Genomic DNA, 23,817 nt, shown 5'->3' on the forward strand with positions numbered 1-23,817 from the left:
AGATGAGATTTGGGTGGGGACACAGCCAAATCATATCATTCTGCCCCGGCCCCTCCCAAATCTCATGTCTTCACATTTCAAAACACAATCATGCCTTTCCAACAGTCTCCAAAAGTCTTAGTTCATTCCATCATTAACCCAAAAGTCCAAGTCCAAAGTCTCATCTGAGTCAAGGCAAGTCCCTTCCACCTATGAGCCTGTAAAATCAAAGCAAGTTAGTTACTTCCTAGATACAATGAAGGTACAGGCATTGGGTAAATAAACCCATTTCAAATGGGATAAATTTGCCAAAACAAAGAGGCTATAGGCCCCATGCAAGTGAAATCCAAAAGGGCAGTCCTTAAACCTTAAAGTTCCAAAATAATCTCCTCTGACTCCATGTCTCATCAGCATCATATCCAGGTCATGCTGACACAAGAGATGGGACTTACGGCCTTGGGAAGCTCTGCCCCTGTGACTTTGCAGGGTACATCCCCTCCAGGCTGCTTTCACGGGCCAGTGTTGAGTGTCTGTGGCTTTTCCACACACATGGGTGCAAGCTGTAGGTGGATCTACCATTCTGGAGTCTGGAAGACTGTGGCCCTCTTCTCACAGCTCCACTAAGCAGTGCCCTGGTGGGGACTCTGTGTGGGGGCTCTGACCCCACATTTCCCTTCTGCCCTGCCCTAGCAGAGGTTTTTTCATGAAGACTCCACCCCTATAGCAAGCTTCTGCCTGGACATCCAGGTGTTTCCACACATCCTCTGAAATCCAGATGGAGGTCCCCAAACCTCAATTATTGACTTCTGTGCACCTGCATGCTCAACACCACGTGGAAGTTGCCAAGGCTTAGGGCTTGAACCCTCTGAAGCCAGCCTGAGTTATATCTTGGCCCCTTTTAGCCACAGCTGGAGCAGCTGGGATGCAGGGCACCATATCCCTAGGCTGCACACAGCAGGGAGGTCCTGGGCGTAGCCCACAAAACCATTTTTTCCTCCTAGGCCTGAGTCTATTATTAGAGGGTCTCCCACAAGCTCTTTGGAATGCCCTGGAGACATTCTCCTCATTGTCTTGGTGATTAACATTTGGCTCCTCATTAATTATGCAAATTTATGCAGCTGGCTCAAATTTATCCCTGCAAAATTGGTTTTTCTTTTCTATTTGCATCATCAGGCTGCAAAGTTTCCAAACTTTTATGCTCTGCTTTCTCTTGACTGCTTTGCACTTAGAAATTTCTTCCAGCAAATACCCTAAATCATCTCTCTCAAGTTCAAAGTTCCACAGATCTCTAAGGCAGGGGCAAAATGCCGCCAGTCTCTTTGCTGAAGCATAACAAGTGTCACCTTTGCTCCAGTTCCCAACAAGTTCCTCATCTCCATCTGAGACCACGTCAGCCTAGACTTCATTGTCCATATCATTATGAGTATTGTGGTCACAGCCATTCAGTAAGTCTCTAGGAAGTTCCAGACTTTCCCACATCTTCCTGTCTTCTGAGCTCTCCAAGTCTCCAGGAAGTTCCAAACTTTCCCACATTTTCCTTTCTTCTTCTGAACCCTCCAAACTGTTCCAACCTATCCCTGTTACCCAGTTTCAAAGTCACTTCCACATTTTCGGGTATCCTTATAGCAGCACCCCACCCCACCAGTACAAATTTACTGTATTAGTCCATTCTTATGCTGCTATAAGGTCATATCCAAGACTAAGTAATTTATAAAGGAAAGAGGTTTAATTGGCTCACAGTTCTGCATGCCTGGGGAGGCCTCAAGAAACTTACTATCATGGTGGGAAGGGAAGCAAACATGTCTTTCTTCACATGGTGGCAGGAGAATGAAGAAAGAGAGCCAAGTAAAGGGTGAAGCCCCTTATAAAACCATCAGATCTCATGAGAACTTACTCACTATCACAAGAATAGCATGGGGGAAACTGCCCCCATGATTTATTACCTCCCACTAGGTCCCTACCATCATACATGGGGATTATGGGATTACAATTCAAAATGAGATTTGGGTGGGGACACAGCCAAACCATATCACAAGGGTAAGGAGGTATGCATCTGTGTACAGACTGTTTGAATATAAGATAACAGGGAGTAATGGGCCATATAAAGAAAAATGAATGTACATCCCACTTAAAGGCATTAAAGCACAAAAATTCAAAATCCCATGCTAGTAAAGGGCTGCTCAAACTAAACAATCCAGAGGCTCTTTTTAAGTGGTAGCTGCCAGTTTGCAATGCTTGTTTAGGTGAAATTCAGAAAACACAAGATACCTTATATTATTTATTTTTTGTTTTGAGAGTCACTGAACTGGCCTCTCCTATTCTCCAAATGCCAGTTGGGTACCAGTTGCTCTGGGAAAAGAGTGTAAAGATCTATTTTTTTTTTTTTTGGTTTGATGAAGGCTGCTACCCCTAATACCCCCTTGAAATACAGTACTCGTCTCAGGAGAGGAAGGAGAAAATTTGCCTATCAACAGACATAGCTACTGGAAAGAAAGGGACATCAATCTAACTCAGTCCCTGCACTCAGGATTTGAGATGGTCAGACTGGGGGTCATTGATAGAAAAGGACATGAGACACTGCAAAGAGGATCTTGCCATGATATAGAGGAGCATCTTAAAGCCAGGGCTGAGAAGTTCATGGACAATGCCTGAGACTGGAAGCCCCTTCAAGCCTCTTTGCCTCATCATTTAGGTATAAAACAAGTGTTCTACACATAAATGTGACTTTCAAAAGCTGTAATCTGGATGCCAAGTATGACAACCACTTTAGTAGAGGAATGTGATCTAGCAAAGATTTTAAAACTAAACAGAAAACAGTAGTCCTTGCCATATGCAAAGGAACAAATTGTAATAGCAACACTCTGGTGGAAGCAGAGGCAAGGGCAACCCTAAACCAAGAAACTACAGCAAACCAATCAGAATGCCCCACTATTCATCACCTGATCTTTAGAAGAAGCTTCAACAACCTTGGACCTGAGTACGTCTGGAGAATCTTGGATAACCAAAGCGCAGAGAGGGATTCTGAACTTCTGTCTTGTATGGCTAATGGGGATAGTGGAGAGGTCAAGTAACTAACTAAAGAAATGGAAAACATATCATCATTTTTATAGTTCCGTCTGGAGCAGTAAGTCTTTCTGGCTATATCCAATTCATCAAGCAAAAATTTGCAAATATACTTGTTTATGTTGAAAGTTCAAAGTTGAATTCTTATTTAGAGCTCATAGTAATTAGTGCCCTTTCTTTCAGTACAGTTATGTAAAAACTATCCATGTTCAAAAAAGTGTAGACATATACCTTAAGAGTACTTTAGCTACATTTAATAAATAAAGCCTAGTAATGAAGATATGACTTTCATTTGCATCACACTTATCACTCTACTTATGCTATTTCATTTTACCATCACTGCACTTCTGTGAATTAAGTCAACTTACAGTTTGGTTATTCCAGATTCAGAGGTTAGATAATGTTTGAAAAGTTAGACCAAGTGCCCAGGTCTTTTGGACCAAGTCACTGTCCATAAATACACAAAGAACCTCAATAAATAGCCAAATATCCCTTAAAGGACATTAGGATTAAGGATGTAAAGAGAATTCATATTTCTCTCCCTGCCCACACTGGCCACCGTCCATTTCAATTACCTGCCTCTTTGAATTTTTGGAGCAGAAAGGAAAAAGGAGAATGAGAAAGGTGGAAATGCTACTTGTCAAAATAGAAGCCAAAAATTATTTTCCCTCTGATTATTCTACTGTACCGTTTCTAGAATGTGGTCAAAGAGCTGCCTGCATCCATCACATTGGGGCTTGTTACCATAGAAGTGCCCTGGGCTCCCCTCCAGAACCTGCAACTTGAATCTCTATAACGTGAAGTATGGGGATGTTCATTTGTAGCAGCCTTGTCCAAAAATTAATCCGCACACTAACGCATAAGAACCACTGCATACTCTCTGCAGGGACTACCTTAAATATTAGGTTAAAATCCTAGTGTTAAAGTTGTTTGATTAACAACATTGGCAATATCACACAATTTGTTTATAAAATCCTAATGAATAGGTCTGTGTTCAAGTTATTATGATCATATGGAATATTACCCTTTGCATGTTTCCATCCCCTACAGAAACTACAGAAATGGATCTGCTCGTGACTCGGCCTTTAAAATAAATTACCATATTGTTTTTAAATGTCTCCCTCCTGTTTTCAACTATTAACATATGTTATGACCTGAAGAAAATATGTAAAACATCAAAAGAAAAGTCAGCATTGAAATTGGAATTTTGTAATTAAATGATATATAAAATTTGAATATTATTTGTTCAGTCTTATTCTTCCAGAACCTCAGTTACTTTCTTTTATTAATTCAGACAGTTACCATAGTACTAGTCAGCTATTACTCAGTTCTGATCAAATTCTAATAAAAACTTTGATTAAACAGAATTGGAAGACTTCAGTTTCTGCTTTCGAAAAAAAAAGGTAAATTTCTGCTTTAGAAAAAACAATGCATAGGGGAGAAAAAGAAAAGTATTTGGAAGTAATGTATAATATATTACTAAATATAAATGAATATACATAAAAGTCAATTCTTTTTCTATTATAAAAGACCAATTTTCCTAATATCATTTACTTACTAATACTTTCTTCAACAGAATTCTAATGATTATGCTACTATGTTCTAAATTCTCATAGGTGTTTGGCATTAGTTCTATACCACACTGTTTCAATTATTAGAACTTTATATTATCATAAACGATACACTAGGAGAAGGCCCCTCCTGTTCTACTTTTTCAGAATCATTTTAGACAACATTTTTGGACCATGACTCCCTGATACAGGTTTCAGAATCAATTTCTTCTGGTTTCATGTAAAATGCTACTGGGAATTTTATTTAAATTGCATTACATCTATGGGTTAATAAAGTAGAAATTTGGCATATCTCTAGTTTTAGTTTTTTCACCCACAACCTTGGCAGGTCATCACATTTATTACGTGCTTTAATAATATTTTATAGTTTCTTTCATAGTGTTGTTATACATCTTTTTTGACATTTATTTCTGTAGATTTATATTTTTGAGGAGTATTTGTTTTCTATAAGATTCTATATTTGGTTATTACTAATGCATAAAATTGTTTTTATGTGTTTTTTTTGTATTTAGGAATTCTTTTATACTCTCTTTTGTGACTGCAGATTTTTAGTCTTAATGTATGTCCTATCACTTACAAATCAAAATCACTTTGCCTCCTCTTTCCTTTTCATTATGCTATTTTTAAAATTTTTCTGGTTTTAATGCACTTGCCAGATTCTTCAGTAAAATATTAAATAATAATTCTGACAGTATATGTTCTTGTCTTGTCTTCAGTCAGAATGTTTCTAAATGTTTTCCCACTAAATATTTGCAAGAGATTTTTGTAGTTTTCCTTTAAATAAAGATAGTTCACTTCTCTTCCTCACTTGCAGAGAGTTTATATATAATCATCAAATTATGTCAGTTGCTTCTTTGAAAACTATTGCTCTCTTTAACTAAATGCTTTTTTAACCTTTTAATTTGTTAATATGGTATACTGCTCTAATAGTTTTTCTGATATTAACTCATCTCTATACTCCTAAAATAAAGCCTCTTGGATATGCATTATTGTTTAATCCTGATGGATTTTATATGGTAGCAATTTATTTAAGATTTTTCACAACAATAGCCATATCGTTGTAGCCTTCTTATTGGTTTTCTCACTTTTGTCTTCCCTGCAGTGTATTCGACACACAGCTGCCTGATGGATCCTTCTATATCAAATCATGTAACACACTAAAAACTGAAGTTCCCAGCAGAGCTCATAAGCCACCCTCTACAACCTCAAGAGATGAATGCATTTCTTCTTCTTACTCCTTTCCTTGCTATTTCTTGAACTGATCAAGAACACCTTTGCCTCGGCATATTTGCCCTTGCTGTTCTCTCTGCCTGGTATGCTTTCCCCCAGATATCTGCATGTCTCGTGCTCTGATGTCTTTAGGGATCTGCTCAAATATTACCTCATGAATGAAACCATTCCTAGTCAATTTCTTGAAATAGCACCCCCTCCTCTATTCCTCTCCTATTCAACTTGCTTTATTTTTCTTCATATCACTTCTCATTACATGACCTATTTTTTAGTTACAGTTACACATTTATTTGTGATTGATGCTCAGGCAGCTAAAATGTGACTTTCAGGAGGGCAAGTATTTTATGGTTTTTTTTTTTCAATGTTTGTATCCCCATCCATAGAACATTCCTGAACCGTGGTAGGTACTCAAGAAAATTGGAGATAGCATTATGTTAGGTAACTGTCTGCCTGTTGTTCATTCACCTATTTGGTAAATATTTCCCACCTACAGTATGCATAGTCCTTTTCTAGACCTCACAGTGCTTATCAGGGTTCAAGCTCCTGAAAGGGAATTTGTGTCTACTCTTGTGGCCAGAAGGCAAACTGCTTAGTCATATCCCATATCAAGGTTTAACATGCATCTCAGCACCATATTCAGTCAAGCCAGTCCCTTCCTGAATCCTGGCTCTGCACTAGTGTTTCAACTCTAGCTTTTGACTATAAGGATCCTTCAAAGTGGATTCCTTTTCCACTCAAAGAGATCAATAATGCTCCTCCAACTTGCTGTCTCGTGCCCCACTCCCAACCTATATTTTGTTTTGCTAATGCCAGCCATTTAGCTTCAGCTCCTGCTCACTTTGACTTTATGTTTCCTCTTCACTTTGGATCATGAGCATTTCTCTCTTGGATTCATAGGCATTTGTTAGCTTTCAGCCATCATGTCTATATATTGGTAACAAGAGACACCACCTTCTGCACTGGCTAAAATTTTATCATGGGAACTGAAATTTTTTAGTTGTTAAAAAGCTGTGCTTATAACTCTGGATATTACAGGTGGTGAATAATTGTGTAGATCCATCTCTATGGCAATGTGCCCTTAGCAGTCTGGTGAAAAATATAAATCCTAGTTCTTTCTATATTGATTTTTCACCTCATTGTCCTTACAAATATGCTTTTAAAAGTTTTATTTCTAAATCTTCCATAACTATTTCATGACTGTTTTGTGAATCATTTGTGTTTCATAGCCCTATGTGTAAATTATTATTCCAGAGACTCCAAATAATGTCATATTCAGTGTATCACACTGGAGTGGTAGGAATGGGTTACATTACTGCATCTCAAGGTGCCAATAAAATATGCTTGAAAAAGCTCTCACTAAAGATAATTTAGTATAGAACCTCTTAATATGAGCAAAGATAAAAATACTCAGAGGAGTTTAAAATGCACGGGAGAGCCCCAGATCAGAGAAAGAATGCATTTATAATTGGATGGCTTTTACAAAGCTCAATAGAAATTGGATAGAAAGATTGTCTTCCTGCCTTTCCCATGCCAGTCCTGTAATGCCACTATAAGAAATCCTTTCCTAAGGAGCCTAGATTTCCCAATTTCATTAAACAGTTGGCTGAATGTATTCAACATTTGTTAGATTAATTTAGCCGTCTTTCTTTGAAAGGAAATGCTCTCCCCAGGGCTTTTTTGTCTTCTTTTTCTTTCATTTTTAGTTTTAGTTTTTAGCAGGTTTTTTAAATGCCTTTATACCAACAATACTAAATTATGAGAGGGAGATGTCCAGGCATTGTTTTTCCAAACAGCACACTAATTGCTTTGGAAACAATGATAACGCTAGCATGTTTTGAGTTAACATCACTCACATGGCTTACGTCTGCATAATGCAAAAGTAATAGGTTAACTAAACAAGTCCCTCCCTAAAACTGAGTCATTTCAATAAATGAACTAGTTGAAATTATCATTGCTATCTTATAGAGGCAAAAGAACTAGTTAACTGATTTTGCTTTAATGAAAGAGCTAAGGATTGTCTATATTATTATTATTATTTTTGAGATGGAGTCTCGCTCTGTCTCCCAGGCTGGAGTGCAGTGGCAGGATCTCGGTTCACTGCAACCTCCACTTCCCGGGTTCAAGCAATTCTCCTGCCTCAGCCTCCTGAGTAGCTGGGACTACAGGTGCGTGCCATCATGCCTGGCTAATTTTTTGTATTTTTAGTAGAGACGGGGTTTCACCATGTTAGCCAGGATGATCTTGATCTTTGACCTCGTGATCTGCCCACCTCAGCCTCCCAAAGTGCTGGGATTACAGGCATGAGCCACTGTGCCTGGCCCTGTCTGTATTATTTGTAATCATCTTTATGAAAGCCACTTTAGAGTATGCTCTTAGTGTAACATATAAAACTATAATCAAGGTACATATCATTCCTTTATAATATATAAAAGTCATTTAGTAATTCAGAGCAAAAAGAAAGAATCTGGGCATTCTCTGTTGAAGTCTGGTAATAAGTAAAATCAAATACTAGTTAAGAACTCAAACTCCAGAGTCAGGTTGCCTAGTTCAATCCACTTACTAGCTGTGTGACCTTCAGAAAATTACTTCCTCTGTAAAAAGTTACCTCCTCTGTAAAAAGCATATGTTGTGAGCTAAGGTTCCAATTTCATTCCTCTGCATGTGAATATTCAATTCTCCCAACACTATTTGTTGAAGAGACTGTCCTTCCCCATTGTGTGTTCTTGGTGCTTTTCTCAAAAATCAGTAGCTATAAATATATGGACTTATTTCTGGGCTATCTATTCTATTTCATTGTCCTATTTGTCTGTTTTTATGCCAATATCATGCTGTTTTGATTACTATAACTTTGTAGTATATTTTCAAGTCAGGTAGTATAATGCCTGCAGCTGTGTTTTTTCTTAGGATGGCTTTGGCTATTCATGGTCTTTTGCACATGAATTTTAGGATTTTTTTCCTATTTCTATGAACAATGTTATTGGCATTTTGATAGGGATTGAAATGAATCTGTAGATCACTTTAGATGGTCTGGATATTTTAACCATATTAATTCTTCTCAATCATAACATGGGATATCTTTTCAATTATTTGTATTTTTTGTCAATTTCTTTCTCAATGTCTCACAGTTTTCAGTGTAGCGTTTTCACCTCCTTGGTTAAATTTATTTTTAAGTGTTTTCTTTCTTGTAGCTATTAAAAATTGAATTTTTTAAATTTATTTTTCAGATACAGTCATGCATCACCTAATGACAAAGATACATTCTAAGAAATGTGTTGTTAGGTGATTTCGTTATTTTGTGAATGTCATAAAGTATACTTACACAAACCTAGATGGTATAGCTTACTGCACACCTAGGATATGTTGTACAGAGTATTGCTCCTTGACTACAAAACACTACAGCTTGTTACTATGCTGAATATGGCAGGTAATTATAGCACAATGGTAAGTATTTGTGTATCTGAATATATCTATACATAGAAACGGTACATTACAAATACAGCATGATTATTTTTGGGGTATATGTTGTTCATCATTTAATGAAATGCCACTATGTGGCAAATGACTGTAGTTCACAGTCAGAGTTTACAAATGATACTGATTTTTATATGTTGATTTTTTTGTATCCTGTAACTTTACTGAATTTGCTTATTAGTTCTAACAGTATTTTAGTGGAGTCTTTAGGATTTTCTATATATAAAATCATGTTATCTGCAAACAGGGAAATTTTAACTTCTTCCTTTCTAATTTGAGTGCTTTCTATTTCTTCCTCTTGTCTAATTGCTCTGGCTAAATTCTTCAGCAGTATATTAGATAGAAGTAGCAATATTGGACATCTTGTATTGTTCCTGATTTTGAGGAAAAGTTTCAAATTTTCCCTGTTAAGTATGTTAGCTGTGGGATTGTGATGCATAGCTTTTATTGTGTTGAGGAACATTCCTTCTATACCTAGTTTGAGAGTTTTTAATCATGAAAGAATGTTAAATTTTATAAAATGCTTTTTCTGTATCTATTGAAATTATCATATGGTTTTTATTCTTTATTCTGTTAATGTGATGTATCACATTTATTGATTTGTGTATGTTATATCCTTCTGGCAGCCCTAAAATGAATCCCTATCTATCATGGTGAATGATCTTTTTAATGTGCTGTTGAATTTTGTTTGCTAGTATTTTGTTAATAATTTTTGCACCTATGTTTATCAGTGATCCTGGCCTGCAATTTTCTTTTTCTGTTGTGTCTTTGTCTGGCTTTGGTATCAAGGTGATGCTGGTCTTGTAAAATGAGTTTGGAAGTATTTCCTCCTGTTTAATTCTAGTCTTAGAAGTTCAAAAAAGGAAAAAAACTAAAGGAGTACAAAGCTTATTTAAGGAAATAGTAGCATAAACCTTTCTAAACCTAGTGAAAGATGTCAATAACTACGTAAACAAAGGTCAAGGTCTCCAATCATATTAAATTCAAATAAAACAACCCCAGGACATATTATAATCAAACTGTCAAAAATTAAAGAGAGGATGCTGAAAGCAGCAAGGGAACAGAAGCAAATACCATATTAGGAAGTTCTAATACAGCTAATAGCAGACTTCTTAGCAGAAACCTTACAGGCCGGGAAAGAGAGATGATATATACAACGGGCTGAAGGAAAAAAAATTCCAACTATGAACGTTGTATCCATCAAGGCTATTTTTGATGCTGTGTCATAAATATTATAAGCTTTTCTTATTCCTTTTCATTATTTTATCTTTTTTTCCTTTGACTGTATTTTCAAATAACCAGTCTTCAAATTCACAGATTGGTTCTGCTTGATTAATTCTGCTGTTGATGCTGTCTATTTCATTTCCATTTCATTAACTGTACTTTTCAGTTCAAGGATTTCTGTTGCATATTATTCTAATTATTGTCAAGTTTCCTTAAAACAATTATTTTGAATTATTTTTCAGAGAGTTAATATATCTCTATTTCTTTAGGGTCAATCGCTGGAAATTTTTTTGTCCTTTTGGTGATGTCACGTTTCTGTAATTGTTCTTGATCCTTGTAGCTGTGTATTGATATCTGTGCATTTGAAAAAGTAGCTATTTATTCAAATCTTTACAGTTTGGCTTTGCATTGGAAAGTCATGTGGCAGGAGCAATTGTGGGGTGTGCCAGAAGCCCACAGTACTTGCAGCCAGCATGGGACTGGAGCACTCGAGAAGCCTGGGCCCCACTATGGTCAGTTCAGTGCTAGGGAATTCCAGATGCCCAGGGTCAATGTTACCAACATGGCATTGGGGCATGCCAGAGACGTGGGGCCTACTGCAGCAGGCACAGCTCTGAGGCACACCTGAGCCTCAATAGATGCAATCAGCATGGCACTGTGGTATGCTAGAAGTCTGGAATACATGGGACAGTGTTGCTAGAAGGTCAGGGCCTATGGCAGCTGGCTGGTACTGGGATGTGCCAGAAGCCTGAGGCTCCTGAGGGTTGCCTGCCAGTGAGGACTGTCCAGAGCCCAGGATCTCTGAAGTCAGGCTGGCAGTGGTGAAAGATAGAGATTGAGTCTACCACACAAACCTAAAACCTTGAGCTGTGTGGTACCATCTGGTACTGAGGTGGGTCTAGAGGATTAGTCTGTGAATAGCAGCCTGGATTCTGAAGTTGTGGGGTCTGTCTGGTGCTGAGTGTTACTGTGGTGGACTCAGTGTTGGGATCCAGAGGAAAATCCTGTGCTTACTTTCCTCTCTTCCCACCAAGTGGAGAGTATGTCTTTTCATACTCTGCTGCCTGGAATTGGAAAAGAGGTGATTTGGATAATGTAAAACTGTCCTTCCTATCCTCTTCAACGTATCTTTTATTATTATTGTGCTACAACCAGACACTGTGATCTTTCATCTGGTTTTCTTAGATGTTGTAAAGATATTGTGTGCATGGACCAGGTATGGTGGCTCATGCCTGTGATCCCATTTTGGGAGGCCAAGGCAGGAGGATTGTTTGAGCTCAAGAGTTTGAGACCAGCCTGGGCAATATACTGGACCTCACCTCTACAAAAAAAAAAAAAAAATTTTAATTAGCTAAGTTTGGTGGCACTCACCTGTAGTCCCAGCTATTCCAGAGGCTGCGGTGGGAGTATCGCTTGAGCCTGGGGAGGCAGAGGTTGCAATGAGCCATGATCATGCCACTGCAGTCCAGCCTGGGTGACAGAGCGAGACTCTGTCTAAAAAAACAAAACAAAAACAAAAAAAACAGCAACTATGGTTGCTAACAGAATAATTTAGTTTACTGTTCAAGAAAATAAATATATCCCACTTGGATGCCAGGTAATGTAAACTGGTTAAAACTTCCCTAACACAAAATATGCTGAATATTTCATCTCTACCTTTTAATTAAGGCGACATTAAAATATTAGTTTTCTGACTTAAGATAGCTACAGTTACAGAAATAAAATACAGTTGGGATATACTTTTCACTTATTTAAGCTAACCTAACTTCTGATCAAGTATATATTACAGAGAGCATATGGAAGATTCCACTGGAAAGCAGTCCAACTTCTGTATAAATCCTCAAAATAAATTTTCTAGAATTTATTTCATATCATTGAAAATTTTTATTTATATGGAAATATTTTCATTAAATCTAAACCCTGAAAGCAAATGTTTTTATACATTTACAAAAGATTTGGTTTTTAGAATATCTTTCAAGTGAAAGATATTCATCTGAAAGAATTGCCATTGTAGACAACCTATCCACTCTTCTCTGCCCTGTTCTTTGCTCTGGAAGGCCAACATTTGTGAGCAATACTGAGCTCCCTTGCGCTGTGGCTTCCAGTCGGGTTTGATTAATAAAGACCACTAACATAAGATCAAAAGAAATAAAGTGAGATTATGGTATTTATACCACAGATTTTCTGATCTCTCAACCAGAAGTCACATCTCATGTCAGGCAGCCCTCTCCCCCAGCCTTCTATGTCTCTGGATGCCAGGTATATTTTTTTTCTCATGTCAACTTCTCACCTGGGTGATAATCTCGGCTCCAGATACTGTTACCTCCCTTTCCCCTTCTTGTGTGGTGTGGTAACAGCTGTTAATTAGTTCTGGAGCATTACAGTATCACTTGTAGTTTCCCCACACCTTACCCACAGTAAACACCCTCTTTATTAAAATAGTATCTAATTACTCAATTAGTATGCATTCTCATTACACTCAAAACATTCAGCTGAAGTTTCCTTCCAGGACTTTGACTGCTAACTTTACCTAAAAATCTTGTAATTATGTCACAAATATATGCTTTGATTTATTCTAGAAAATAGGGTTTACACTTAACACAGTATTTGGCTTTTGTTCATTATTAGTGCTTCAGTGTTTTCTGTTGCCACGTTTCTTCCCTTCAGTTCTATCAAAATGTCTAATGCCTGGTCCCTCTATTGCTTTACATGCTTACAAGTAAAAGCTACTGAATCGTGTTAATGTGATAGTTGGTTGGCTCATGTATTTTCAGGTTGACAGGCCTTTTCTGGAAGTAATGCCTTAATTCAAAGAATTATAGTAGATTTCTGAGAAAGTTACCCCAAATTTTATGAAAACATATTTACTTGGGCAAGATGGTCAAATAGAAGCATCTAGCAATTCTCCCCACTTCGGGAACACTAAATTGAAAAACTACACAAAAAAGAACCGTCATAACAACCAAAAATCAGGTGAGCAAATGCAGTACTTGGTTTTAACATCATATTAAGGAAAGAGGCATTGAGGAGGGTAGAAAAGACAGTCTTGAATAATGTACACCACTCCTCCCTCATCCCCTGGTAGCAGCCACCTGGCACAAAGAGAGAATCTGTGTACTAGAGAGAGGGAGAGTGCAGTGACTGTGGGACTTTGCATTGGAACTCAGTGCTGCCTTGTAGCAGTGGAAAGCAATATGGGGCAGAACTCAGCTTGCACCCACAGAAGGAGCATTTAGACCAGCCCTAGCCAGAGGCAAATCATCCAGCCCAGTAGTCAGAACCTGAGTTCCAGCAAGTCCTGCCACCACAGGCTAAAGTGCTCTGAGGCCCTCAATAAACCTGAAAAGCAGTCTAGGCCACAAGGACTGCAATTCCTAGGCAAGCTTTGGTGCTGTGCTATAGTCGGAGCCAGTGGAGTTGGGGTGCATGCAACCTAGTGAGATACCAGCCAAGATGACCAAGGGAGTACTGGTGTTACCTCTTCCCCAACCCCAGGCAGCATAGCTCATAGCTTCAGGAGAGGCCCTTCCTTCCACTTGAGGAGAGGAGAGGAAAGAATAAAGAGGACTTTGTCTTGAAACTGGGATACCAGCTCAGCCACAGTATAATAAGACACTAGGCAGAGTCCGAAGGCCCTGTTCCAGGCCCCAGCTTCTGAAACTGAATAATATTTCTAAACATATCCTGGGCCAGAACAGAACCCACTGCCTTGAAGGGAAAAGACCAGTACTAGCAGAATTTATTGCCTCCTGACCAAGGAGCCCTTGGGTTCTGAATAATCAGCAGTGGTAGCCAGGCAGTACTCACTATGGGATTTGGGTGAAACTCAGAGCCCTGCTGACTTCAGGTATGACCCAGCCAGTTCCCAACTATGTTGGCTGCCTGGAGAGATCCATTCTGCTTAAAGAAAGGAGAGGGAGGAGTAAAAGAGACTTTGTCTTGCAGCTTGGATGCTAGTATGACCACGGTGGAGTAGAGCACCAAGCAAGCTACTGAGATCCCCAGTTCTAGGCCTTTGTTCTTGGATGGCATTTCTGGAACTTCCCTGGCCCAGAGGGGAGCTCACTGCCATGAAAGGAGAGACTTGGGAATGACAATATTGATCACAAGCTGACTGAAGAGTCCTTGGGCCTTGAGTGAACATCAGTGGTAGCCAGGCAGTACTTGCCAGGTGGTGGTGACGAAGGAGGGAGACTCCTCCCTTGACCGAAGGGGAAGAAAGAATGAGGAGGACTTTGTCTTGAGGTTTGGGTGCCAGCTCAGGCTCAGTAAGATAGAGCACCATGTAGATTCCTGTGGTTTTCAATTCCAGGCACTGGCTCCCAGATGGCATTTCTGGACCCATACAGAGCTGGGGAGGGAAGGACACAAGCCTGCCTAGATTTGCCACCTGCTGAATGAAGAGCCCTTGGGCCTGGTGTGAACATAGGTGGTAGCCAAGCAGTGGTCACCATGGGTGTTAGCAAGACCTAGTGCTATGCTGACGTTAAATCTAACCCAGTGCAGTCCCAGTAGTGGTGGCCACAGGGATGCTTGCATCATCTGTACCCCAACTCCAGCCAGGTCAGCAAGGAAAGAGAGGCTCCATTTGTTTAGGAAAAGTAAAAGAACAAAGGTCTCCGTCTGATAACCCAAGAAATTATTTTGGATCTTATCCAAGACCACCAAGATGGCACCTCTATAAGTCTGAAAAGACCACAGTGCTACTGGGCTTGGGGTAACCCCTAAAGCAGATATGACTTCAGTGACAAAAGAATCAGATTACACACCCAACTCACTTTAAGTATCTGGAAAGCCTTCCCAAGAAGGACAAATACAAAGAAGCCCAGACTGTGAAGATTACAATAAATATTTAACTCTTCCATGCCCAGCAGCTGATGAATATTCATAAGCATTAAGACTTTCCAGGAAAACATGATCCCACTAAACAAACTAAATAAGGCAACAGTGACTAATCCCAGAGAGACAGAAATATGTGACCTTTCAGACAGAGAATTAAAAATAGCTATTTTAAGGAAGCTCAGCAAAATCCAAGATGACACAGAGAATGAATTTAGAATCCTATCAGATAAATCTAACGAACAGATTGAAATTATTAAAAGCAATCAAGCAGAAATTCTGGGGCTGAAAAAATGTAATTGATGTACTGAAGAATGCATCAGAGACTCTTTTTTGGGGGGGTACCAAATTTCTTTATTTGAAGGAATGGTACAAATCAAAGAACTTAAGTGGATGTTTTGGTACAACTTATAGAAAAGGTAAAGGAAACCCCAACATGCATGCACTGCCTTGGTGACCAGGGAAGTCACCCCATGGCTATGGGGAAATTAGCCTGAGGCTTAGCTTTCATTATCACTGTCTCCCAGGGTGTGCTTGTCAAAGAGATATTCTGCCAAGCCAGATTCGGGCGCTCCCATCTTGCGCAAGTTGGTCACGTGGTCACCCAATTCTTTGATGGCTTTCAACTGCTCATTCAGGTAATGTGTCTCAATGAAGTCACACAAATGGGGGTCATTTTTGTCAGTGGCCAGTTTGTGCAGTTCCAGTAGTGACTGATTCACATTTTTTTCCAAATGTAATGCACACTCCATCGCATTCAGCCCGCTCTCCCAGTCATCACAGTCTGGTTTCTTGATATCCTGAAGGAAGATTCGGCCACCTCGTTGGTTCTGCAGCTTCATCAGTTTCTCAGCATGTCCCCTCTCCTCATGAGATTGGTGAAGAAAGTATTTGGCAAAGTTCTTCAAAGCCACATCATTGCGGTCAAAGTAGTAAGACAGGGACAGGTAAACGTAGGAGGCGTAGTGCTCCAGGTTGATCTGGCGGTTGATGGCGGCCTCTGAGTCCTGGTGGTAGTTCTGGTGCACCTGCGAGGTGGACGCGGTCGTCATGGCGGCGACTAAGGATAGGCGGCAGCGGCGGCGGTGGCTGCGCCGCGCTGGAGCAGCGGCGGGGGCCTTGGGGCAGTCCGAGGGCGCCGTGAAGAGGTGACGGAGGGCTGGCTATGGGCGGCCGGCCGGGGTGGGGGACGAGCGCCGGGTTCCGTCCAAGCCCTGTTGAAGCAGGAAACCCCTACGACTCTTGGCGAAGAACGTCTCGCATCAGAGAATCTTAACAGCAGAGTTGACCAAGCAGAAGAATTGGCGAGCTTGACGACAGGCTATTTGAAAATATCCACTCAGAGATAATAAAAGAAAAAAGCATGAAGCATGCCTACAAGATCTAGAAAATAGCCTCAAAAGGGCAAATCTAAGAGTTATTGGCCAGTAGAGAGAGAGATAGCAGAGTAGAACGTTTATTCAAAGGGATAATCACAGAGAACTTCCCAAACCTAGAGAAAGACATCAATATTCAAGAACAAGAAAGTTATATAAAAACAAGCAGATTTAAACCTTATTAAATAAGACTACCTCAAGACATTTAGTAATCAAACTTCAAAAGGTTGAGAACACAGAAAGGATCCTAAAAGAAGCAAGAGAAGAAAAACAAATAGCATGCCAAGAACCTTCTATATGACTGGCAGCAAATTTCTCAGTGGAAACCTTAAGGGCCAGGAGAGAGTGGCATGACATAGCTAAAGCACTGAAGGAAAAAGTCTTTTATCCTAGAATAGTATATCCAGTGAAAATATCCTTTAAAAATGTGGGAAAAATAAAGACTTCTCCAGACAAACTAAAATAAGGGATTTCATCAATACCAGATCTGTCCTATAAGAAATGCTGAAAGAAGTTCTTCAGTCTGAAATAAAAGGATGTTAATGAATTAGAAATCATTTGAAGGTGAAAAACTCACTAATAATAGGAAGTACACAGAAAACAAAAAAGCACTGCAATTTTGGTGTGTTAACTACTCATATCTTGAGTAGAAAGATAAAAAAGATGAACCAATCAGAAATAACCACAACTTCTTAAGACATAGACAGTACAATAAAATTTAAATGCAAACAACAAAAAGTTTAAAAGCTGGGGGATGAAGTCAAAGTGTACAGTTTTTATTAGTTTTCTTTCTGAGTGTTTGTTTATGCAATTAATGATAAGTTATCATCAGTTTAAAATAATGGGTTATAAGATATTATTTGCAAGCCTCGTGGAAACCTCAAATCAAAAACTTCAACAGCTACAAAAAAAAATAAATAAATAAAAGGCAAGAAGTTAAAACATACCACCAGAGAAAATCACCTTTGCTGAAAGGAAGACAGAAAGAAAGTGAAGATCACAAAACAACCAGAAAACAACTAACAAAATGGCAGGAGTATGTTTTTACTTATTAAAAATAAGATTTAATGTAAATGAACTAAACTCTCCCATCAAAAGACATAGAGTGGATGAGTGAATAAAACAAAAAATAAGACCAAATGATCTGTTGCATGCAAGAAACACACTTCACTTACAAAGACAAACATAGCCTGAAAATAAACGGATGAAAAAAATATTCTATGAAAATGCAAACTAAAAAAGAGCAGGAGTAGCTATATTTATATCAGAAAAAATAGATTTCAGGACAAAATTTATAAAAAGAGACAAAGAAAGACATTACATGATTATAAAGGGGTCAATTCAGCAAGAGAATATAACAATTGTAAATATGTATGCACCCAACACTGGAGCACACAGGCATATAAAGCAAATATTGTTAGAACTAAAGAGAGAGATAAATCTCAATACAATAATAGATGGAGACTTCGACACTCCTCTTTCATCATTGGAGATCATACAGACAACAAATCGACAAAGAAACATCAGACTTAATATGCACTATAGACCAAATGGGTATAATAGATATGTATAGTATATTTCATCCAACTCATGCAGAATATACATTCTTTTCCTTGGCATGAATATCTGGATAATTCTCAAGTATAGACCATAGCTATTTTTAATTATCTGTTTGAGTTTTAATACACAACAAAACAAGTAGTAAAAAATTCAAAAAAATTGAAATCAAATCAAGTACCTTCTCTGAACACAGTGGAGTAAAACTAGAAATCATCACCAAGAGGAACTCTGGAAACTATACAAACATGGAAATTGAACAATATGCTCCTGAATGACCAGTAGGTCAATAAAGAAATTAAGGAAATTTAAAAATTTCTAGAAACAAATGAAAATTGAAACACAACAAAACAAAATCTATGAAATACAGTGAAAGGAATACTAAATGGAGATCTTATAGCAATAAGTAGCTACATGAAAAAAGTAGAAAAACATCAAATAAACAACTATGCATCTTAAAGAACTAAAAAAGCAACAGCAAACCAAATTCAAATTTAGTAGAAGAAAAGAAATAATAAAGATCAGAGCAGAAATAAATGGAATTGAAATAAAAACAATACAAAAGATAAATGAATTATGTTTTAGTCTGTTCTCATGTTGCTAATAAAGACGTACCTGAGACTGGGTAATATATAAAGGAAAGAGGCTTAATCAGCTCACAGTTACACATGCCTGGGGAGGCCTCACAATGATAGCAGAAAGTGAATGAGGAGCAAAGTCATGTCTTGCATGGCAGCAGGCAAGAGTCCTTGCGGAGGGGAGCTCCCATTTATAAATCCATCAAATCTCGTCAGACTTATTCACTACCACAAGAACAGTATGGGGGAAATTGCCCCCATGATTCAATTATCTCCACCTGGCCCCACCCTTGACACGTGGGGATTATTACAATTCAAGGCAAGATTTGGGTGGGAACACAGCCAAATCATATCAAATTAAAAAGTTGGTTTTTGGAAAAGACAAATAATATTGACAAACCTTCAACCAACTAATTAAAAAAGAGAGAAGAAACAAATAAATGAAATCAGAGATGAAAAAGGAGACATTACAATTAACACAGCAGAAACTTAAAGGGCCATTAGAGAATACTGTGACCCATGATATGCCAATAAATAGAAAAACCTAAAATAAATGGATAAATTCCTAGATATATAAAATGTAACAAGATTGAACCACAAAAAAAATCCAAAACCTGAACAGACTAATAACAAGTCGTGAGATCAAAGCCATAATAAGAATTATCCTAGAAAAGAAAGGCCCCGGACTCAATGACTTTACTGCTGAATTATACCAAACATTTTAAAAAGAACTAATGCCAATTCTACTCAAATTATTTCAAAAAGTAGAGGAGGAGGGAATACGTCCAAACTCAGTCCACAAGGCCAGAATTACTGAATCCAAAACCAGACAAAGCCACATCAGGAAAAGAAAACTACAGGCCAAAATTCCCGATGATTATTGATGTAAAAATCCTCAACAAAATACTAGAAAGCCAAATTCAACAACACATTAAAAAGCTCATTCATCATGACCAAGTGGAGTTTTTCCCAGGGATGCTAGGATGGTTTAACATACACAAATAAATCAATGTGATACATCGTATGACAGAATAAAGGACAAAAATTATATGATCATTTCAATTGATGCTGAAAGCCTTTGAAAAAATTCAACACCCTTTCATGATAAAAACCGTAAAATAACTGGGAATAGAAGGAACATATCTCAACACAATAAAAGCCATATACAACAGACCCACAACTGGCATCATTGAATGGGGAACAACTGAGAGCCTTTCCTGTAAGACCTGGAACACAATAAGGATGCCCACTTTCACCATTGTTATTCAACATCATACTACCTAGAGCAATCAGACAAGAAAGGGAAATAAAAGCATATCCAAACTGGAAAGGAAGAAGTCAACTTATTCTTAATTGCAGATGATATTATCTTATATTTGGAAAAACCTAAAGATGCCACCAAAAAACTATTAGAACTGATAAATTCAGTAAAGTTTCAGGATACAAAATCAACATAAAAAATGGTAACATTTCTATAAACCAACAGCAAACAATCTGAAAAATAAAGTAAAAAAGTAATCCCATTTACAATAGCTATAAATGAAATAAAATACTCAGGAATAAATTTAACCAAAGAAGTAAAAGATCTGTATAATAAATACTGGAAAACATCGTGTTCATGAATTAGAAGAATCACTATTGTTAAAATGTCCATACTACTAAAATCAATCTACAGATTCAGTGCAATCCCTGTCAAAATAATAATGACATTCTTCACAGAAGTAGAAAAAACAATTCTAAAATTTATACGGAAACACAAAAGACCCAGAATAGCTGTAGCTATCCTGAGCAAAAGGAACAAAACTGAAAGAATCACATTACCTGACTTCAAATTATACTACAAAACTATAGTAACCAAAACATCATGGCATTGTCATAAAAACAGACACATAGATGAATGAAACAGAATAGAGACCTAGAAATAAATCCATACATGTGCAGTGAACTCATTTTTGACAAAGATGCCAAGAACATCCATATTGGAAAGGGACAGTACAGTCTTCAATACATGGTGCTGGGAAAACTACATGTCTATATTCAGAAGAATGAAACTAAACTCCTATTTCTTTCCATATACAAAAATCAAATCAAAGTGGATTAAAGACTTAAACCTAAGACCTCAAACTGTAAAACTACTATAAGGAAACTTTAAGGAAACTCTCCAGGACATCGGATTGGGGAATGATTTCTTGAGTAGTACCTCACAAGCACAGCCAACCAAAGCAAAAATGGACAAATGGGATCACATCAAGTTGAAAAGTTACTTCTCAGTCAAAAGTGACAACCCACAGAGTGGGAGAAAATACTTGCAAACTACCTATCTGACAAGGGATTAAACACCAGAATATACAAGGAGCTCAAACAATTCTATAGGAAAAACTCTAATAATCTGATTTTAAAATGAGCAAAATATCTGAATAGACAATTTTCAAAAGAAGACAAATGGCAAACAGGTATATGAAAAGGTTCTCAACATTGTTGATCATCAAAGAAATGCAAATCAAAATTACTGTGAGATACCATCTTAACCCAGTTAAAATGGCTTTTATCCAAAAGACAGGTGATGATTAATGCTGGTGAGGACATGGAGAAAAGGGAACTCTCATACACTGTTGGTGGGAATTAAAATTAGTGCAACCACCATGGAGAACATTTTGAGAGTTCCTCAAAAAAGTTAAAATATAACTACCACACTTGTCAGTAATCCTACTATTGGGTATTTATCCAAAGGAAAAGAAATCTGTATATCAAAAGGATGCCTGCACTGCCACGTTTGTTGCAGCACTGTTCACAATAGCCAAGATTTGGAAGCAACCTAAGTGTCCATTAATGGACAAATGGATAAAGAAAATGTGGTGTATATACACAATGGAGTACTATTCAGTCATAAAAACAAATGAGATCCTGTCGTTTGCGGCAACATGGGTGGAACTGGACATTATGTTAAGTGAAATAAGCTAGGCACAGAAAGACAAACTGTGCATATTCTCACTTATTGTGGGAGCTAAAAAATTTTAAACAATAGAATTCATGAAGATAGTTGAATGATGGTTACCAGAGGCTGGGAATCATAGTTGTGGTTGGAAGTCGGAGTGGAGACAGTTCATGGGTACAAAAATATAGTCAGATAGAATGAATAAAATCTAGTATTTGATAACACAATGGGGTGACTAGAGTCAACAATAATTTATTGTACATTTTAAAATAACTGAAACTGTATAGATTGTTACACAATGAAAAGATAAATTCTGGAGGTATGTGTATCCCTTTTACCCTGGTGTGATTATTACTCATTGTATGCTCATATTATATTATCACATGTACCCCATACATACATATACCTACTATGTATACAAAAATATTTTTTAAACATACTTGTAGACCAAAGAAGCTCAATCAGTTACAAGATAATTAAATTCAAGGAAAAAGTATATCTGAAACATGATGGTCGATATTCTGAGAACCATGTATAGAAAGAAAATCTTGAAAGCAGCCAGAGATAAACGTATGCTAAAACAGGAACAACAATATGAGTGACAACTGACTTCTCAGAAATGATAAATGTCCAAAGACAAAGGAAGTAGGTTTTTAACATACTATAAGGAAATACTCTCATTTAGGAAATCCACATCCAGAGAAATTCATCCTCAAAAATGAGAGTAAAACAAAGATAATTTCAGATAAACAAATGCTAAGGAAATTTGTTGTCAGCAAACCTGCGCTAAAAACAAAATGCTAAAGGGCATTCTTCAGACTAAACAGACATGATAACAGATGGGAATTTATATTAACAGGAAGGAATAAGTCCCATAAATGATAAATAAATGAATAAATAAAAAAGACTGTTTTTTCTCCTTCATGTAATTTTCTTAAAAGACAATGACAGTTTGAAATAAAATTAGTAACAGTGAAAGGTAGGATTTATAACACATGAAAAGTAAAATATGTGAAACAATAGCACAGGTGATAGGAAAGGTAAGTGGAATTATATTGTTGTAAGATAATTATTTTTGTGAAGTTGTACATGGAAAGTGTGAAGTGACAGTTGCGAGATGGGATATGGTATTATATTGAGTCTAAACAGACATTGATGAGTCAAGGATGCATATTGCTAACTTTTAGGACAACTGATAAATATAATAAAAAGAAGACATCTAGGAAATCAATAGACAAATAAACTGGGGTTTTAGTCCATTGAGTCTGCTATAACAAAATACTATAAACTAGGTAGCTTATAAACAAAAGAAATTTATTTCTGAAAAGTTCTAGAGGCTGGGAAGTCCAAGATCAAGACACTAGGAGACTCAATGTCAGGTGAGGACCTGTTTCCTGGTTCACGAATGTAGCTTTCTAGTTGTGACTTCACATGGTAGAAGGGATAAAGCAGCTCCCTGGGGCCTCATTTATAAGGACAGTAATCCCATTCATGAGGTTTCTACCCTCATGACCTAATTATCTCCCAAAAGACCCCAGCTTTTAACACCATCACCTTGGCAGTTATAATATCACTATATGTATTTTGGGAGCATAAAAACATTCAGACAATATCAAGTGGAATACTGAAAATATCATTTTAATAAAAAATAAAGCAGGAAAGAAGCAACAGGGGAATAAAACTAAAGGTAAATGGAAAATGAATTCAAAAGTAATAAACAAATCCAAACATAGAAATAATCATATTAAATGTAAATGGATTAACATTCCAATTAAAAAGCAGACTAGATAAGAGGAATATCTAGTGTCCTATAGCACTATAGGTGACTATAATTAAAAATAACTTATTGAACATTTTCAAATGTATTTAATATTTGATATGGTCTATTATAGGGTGATTATAATTAAAAATAATTTATTGAATATTTTCAAATAGTTGGAAGAGCAAATTCTTAATGTTCCCAACCCAAAGATATTCTAAATGTTTGAGGTGAT

At 37.5% G+C, this 23,817-nt stretch overlaps 1 protein-coding gene and 1 pseudogene across 1 annotated transcript; both read right to left on the bottom strand.

Moving 5' to 3' along the window:
• Positions 1-15,722: 15,722 nt before the first annotated feature.
• LOC101130706 (ferritin heavy chain-like) lies at positions 15,723-16,618 on the bottom strand. Its single transcript, XM_055380328.2, has one exon. It carries the CDS (start codon positions 16,427-16,429, stop codon positions 15,878-15,880), a length of 552 nt encoding a protein of 183 aa, XP_055236303.1. The 5' UTR covers positions 16,430-16,618; the 3' UTR covers positions 15,723-15,877.
• The window catches only part of LOC101134071 (large ribosomal subunit protein uL15-like), a 66,042-nt pseudogene continuing 58,662 nt past the window's right edge, over positions 16,438-23,817 (bottom strand).

The sequence above is a fragment of the Gorilla gorilla genome, chromosome 11 (assembly GCF_029281585.2).
Source record: "Gorilla gorilla gorilla isolate KB3781 chromosome 11, NHGRI_mGorGor1-v2.1_pri, whole genome shotgun sequence".
NCBI classification, from domain to species: Eukaryota; Metazoa; Chordata; class Mammalia; order Primates; family Hominidae; genus Gorilla; species Gorilla gorilla.

Coding starts and splice junctions, on each gene's coding strand:
- LOC101130706 (XM_055380328.2), bottom strand. CDS start 16,429: ATGACGACCGCGTCCACCTCGCAGGTGCACCAGAACTACCACCAGGAC.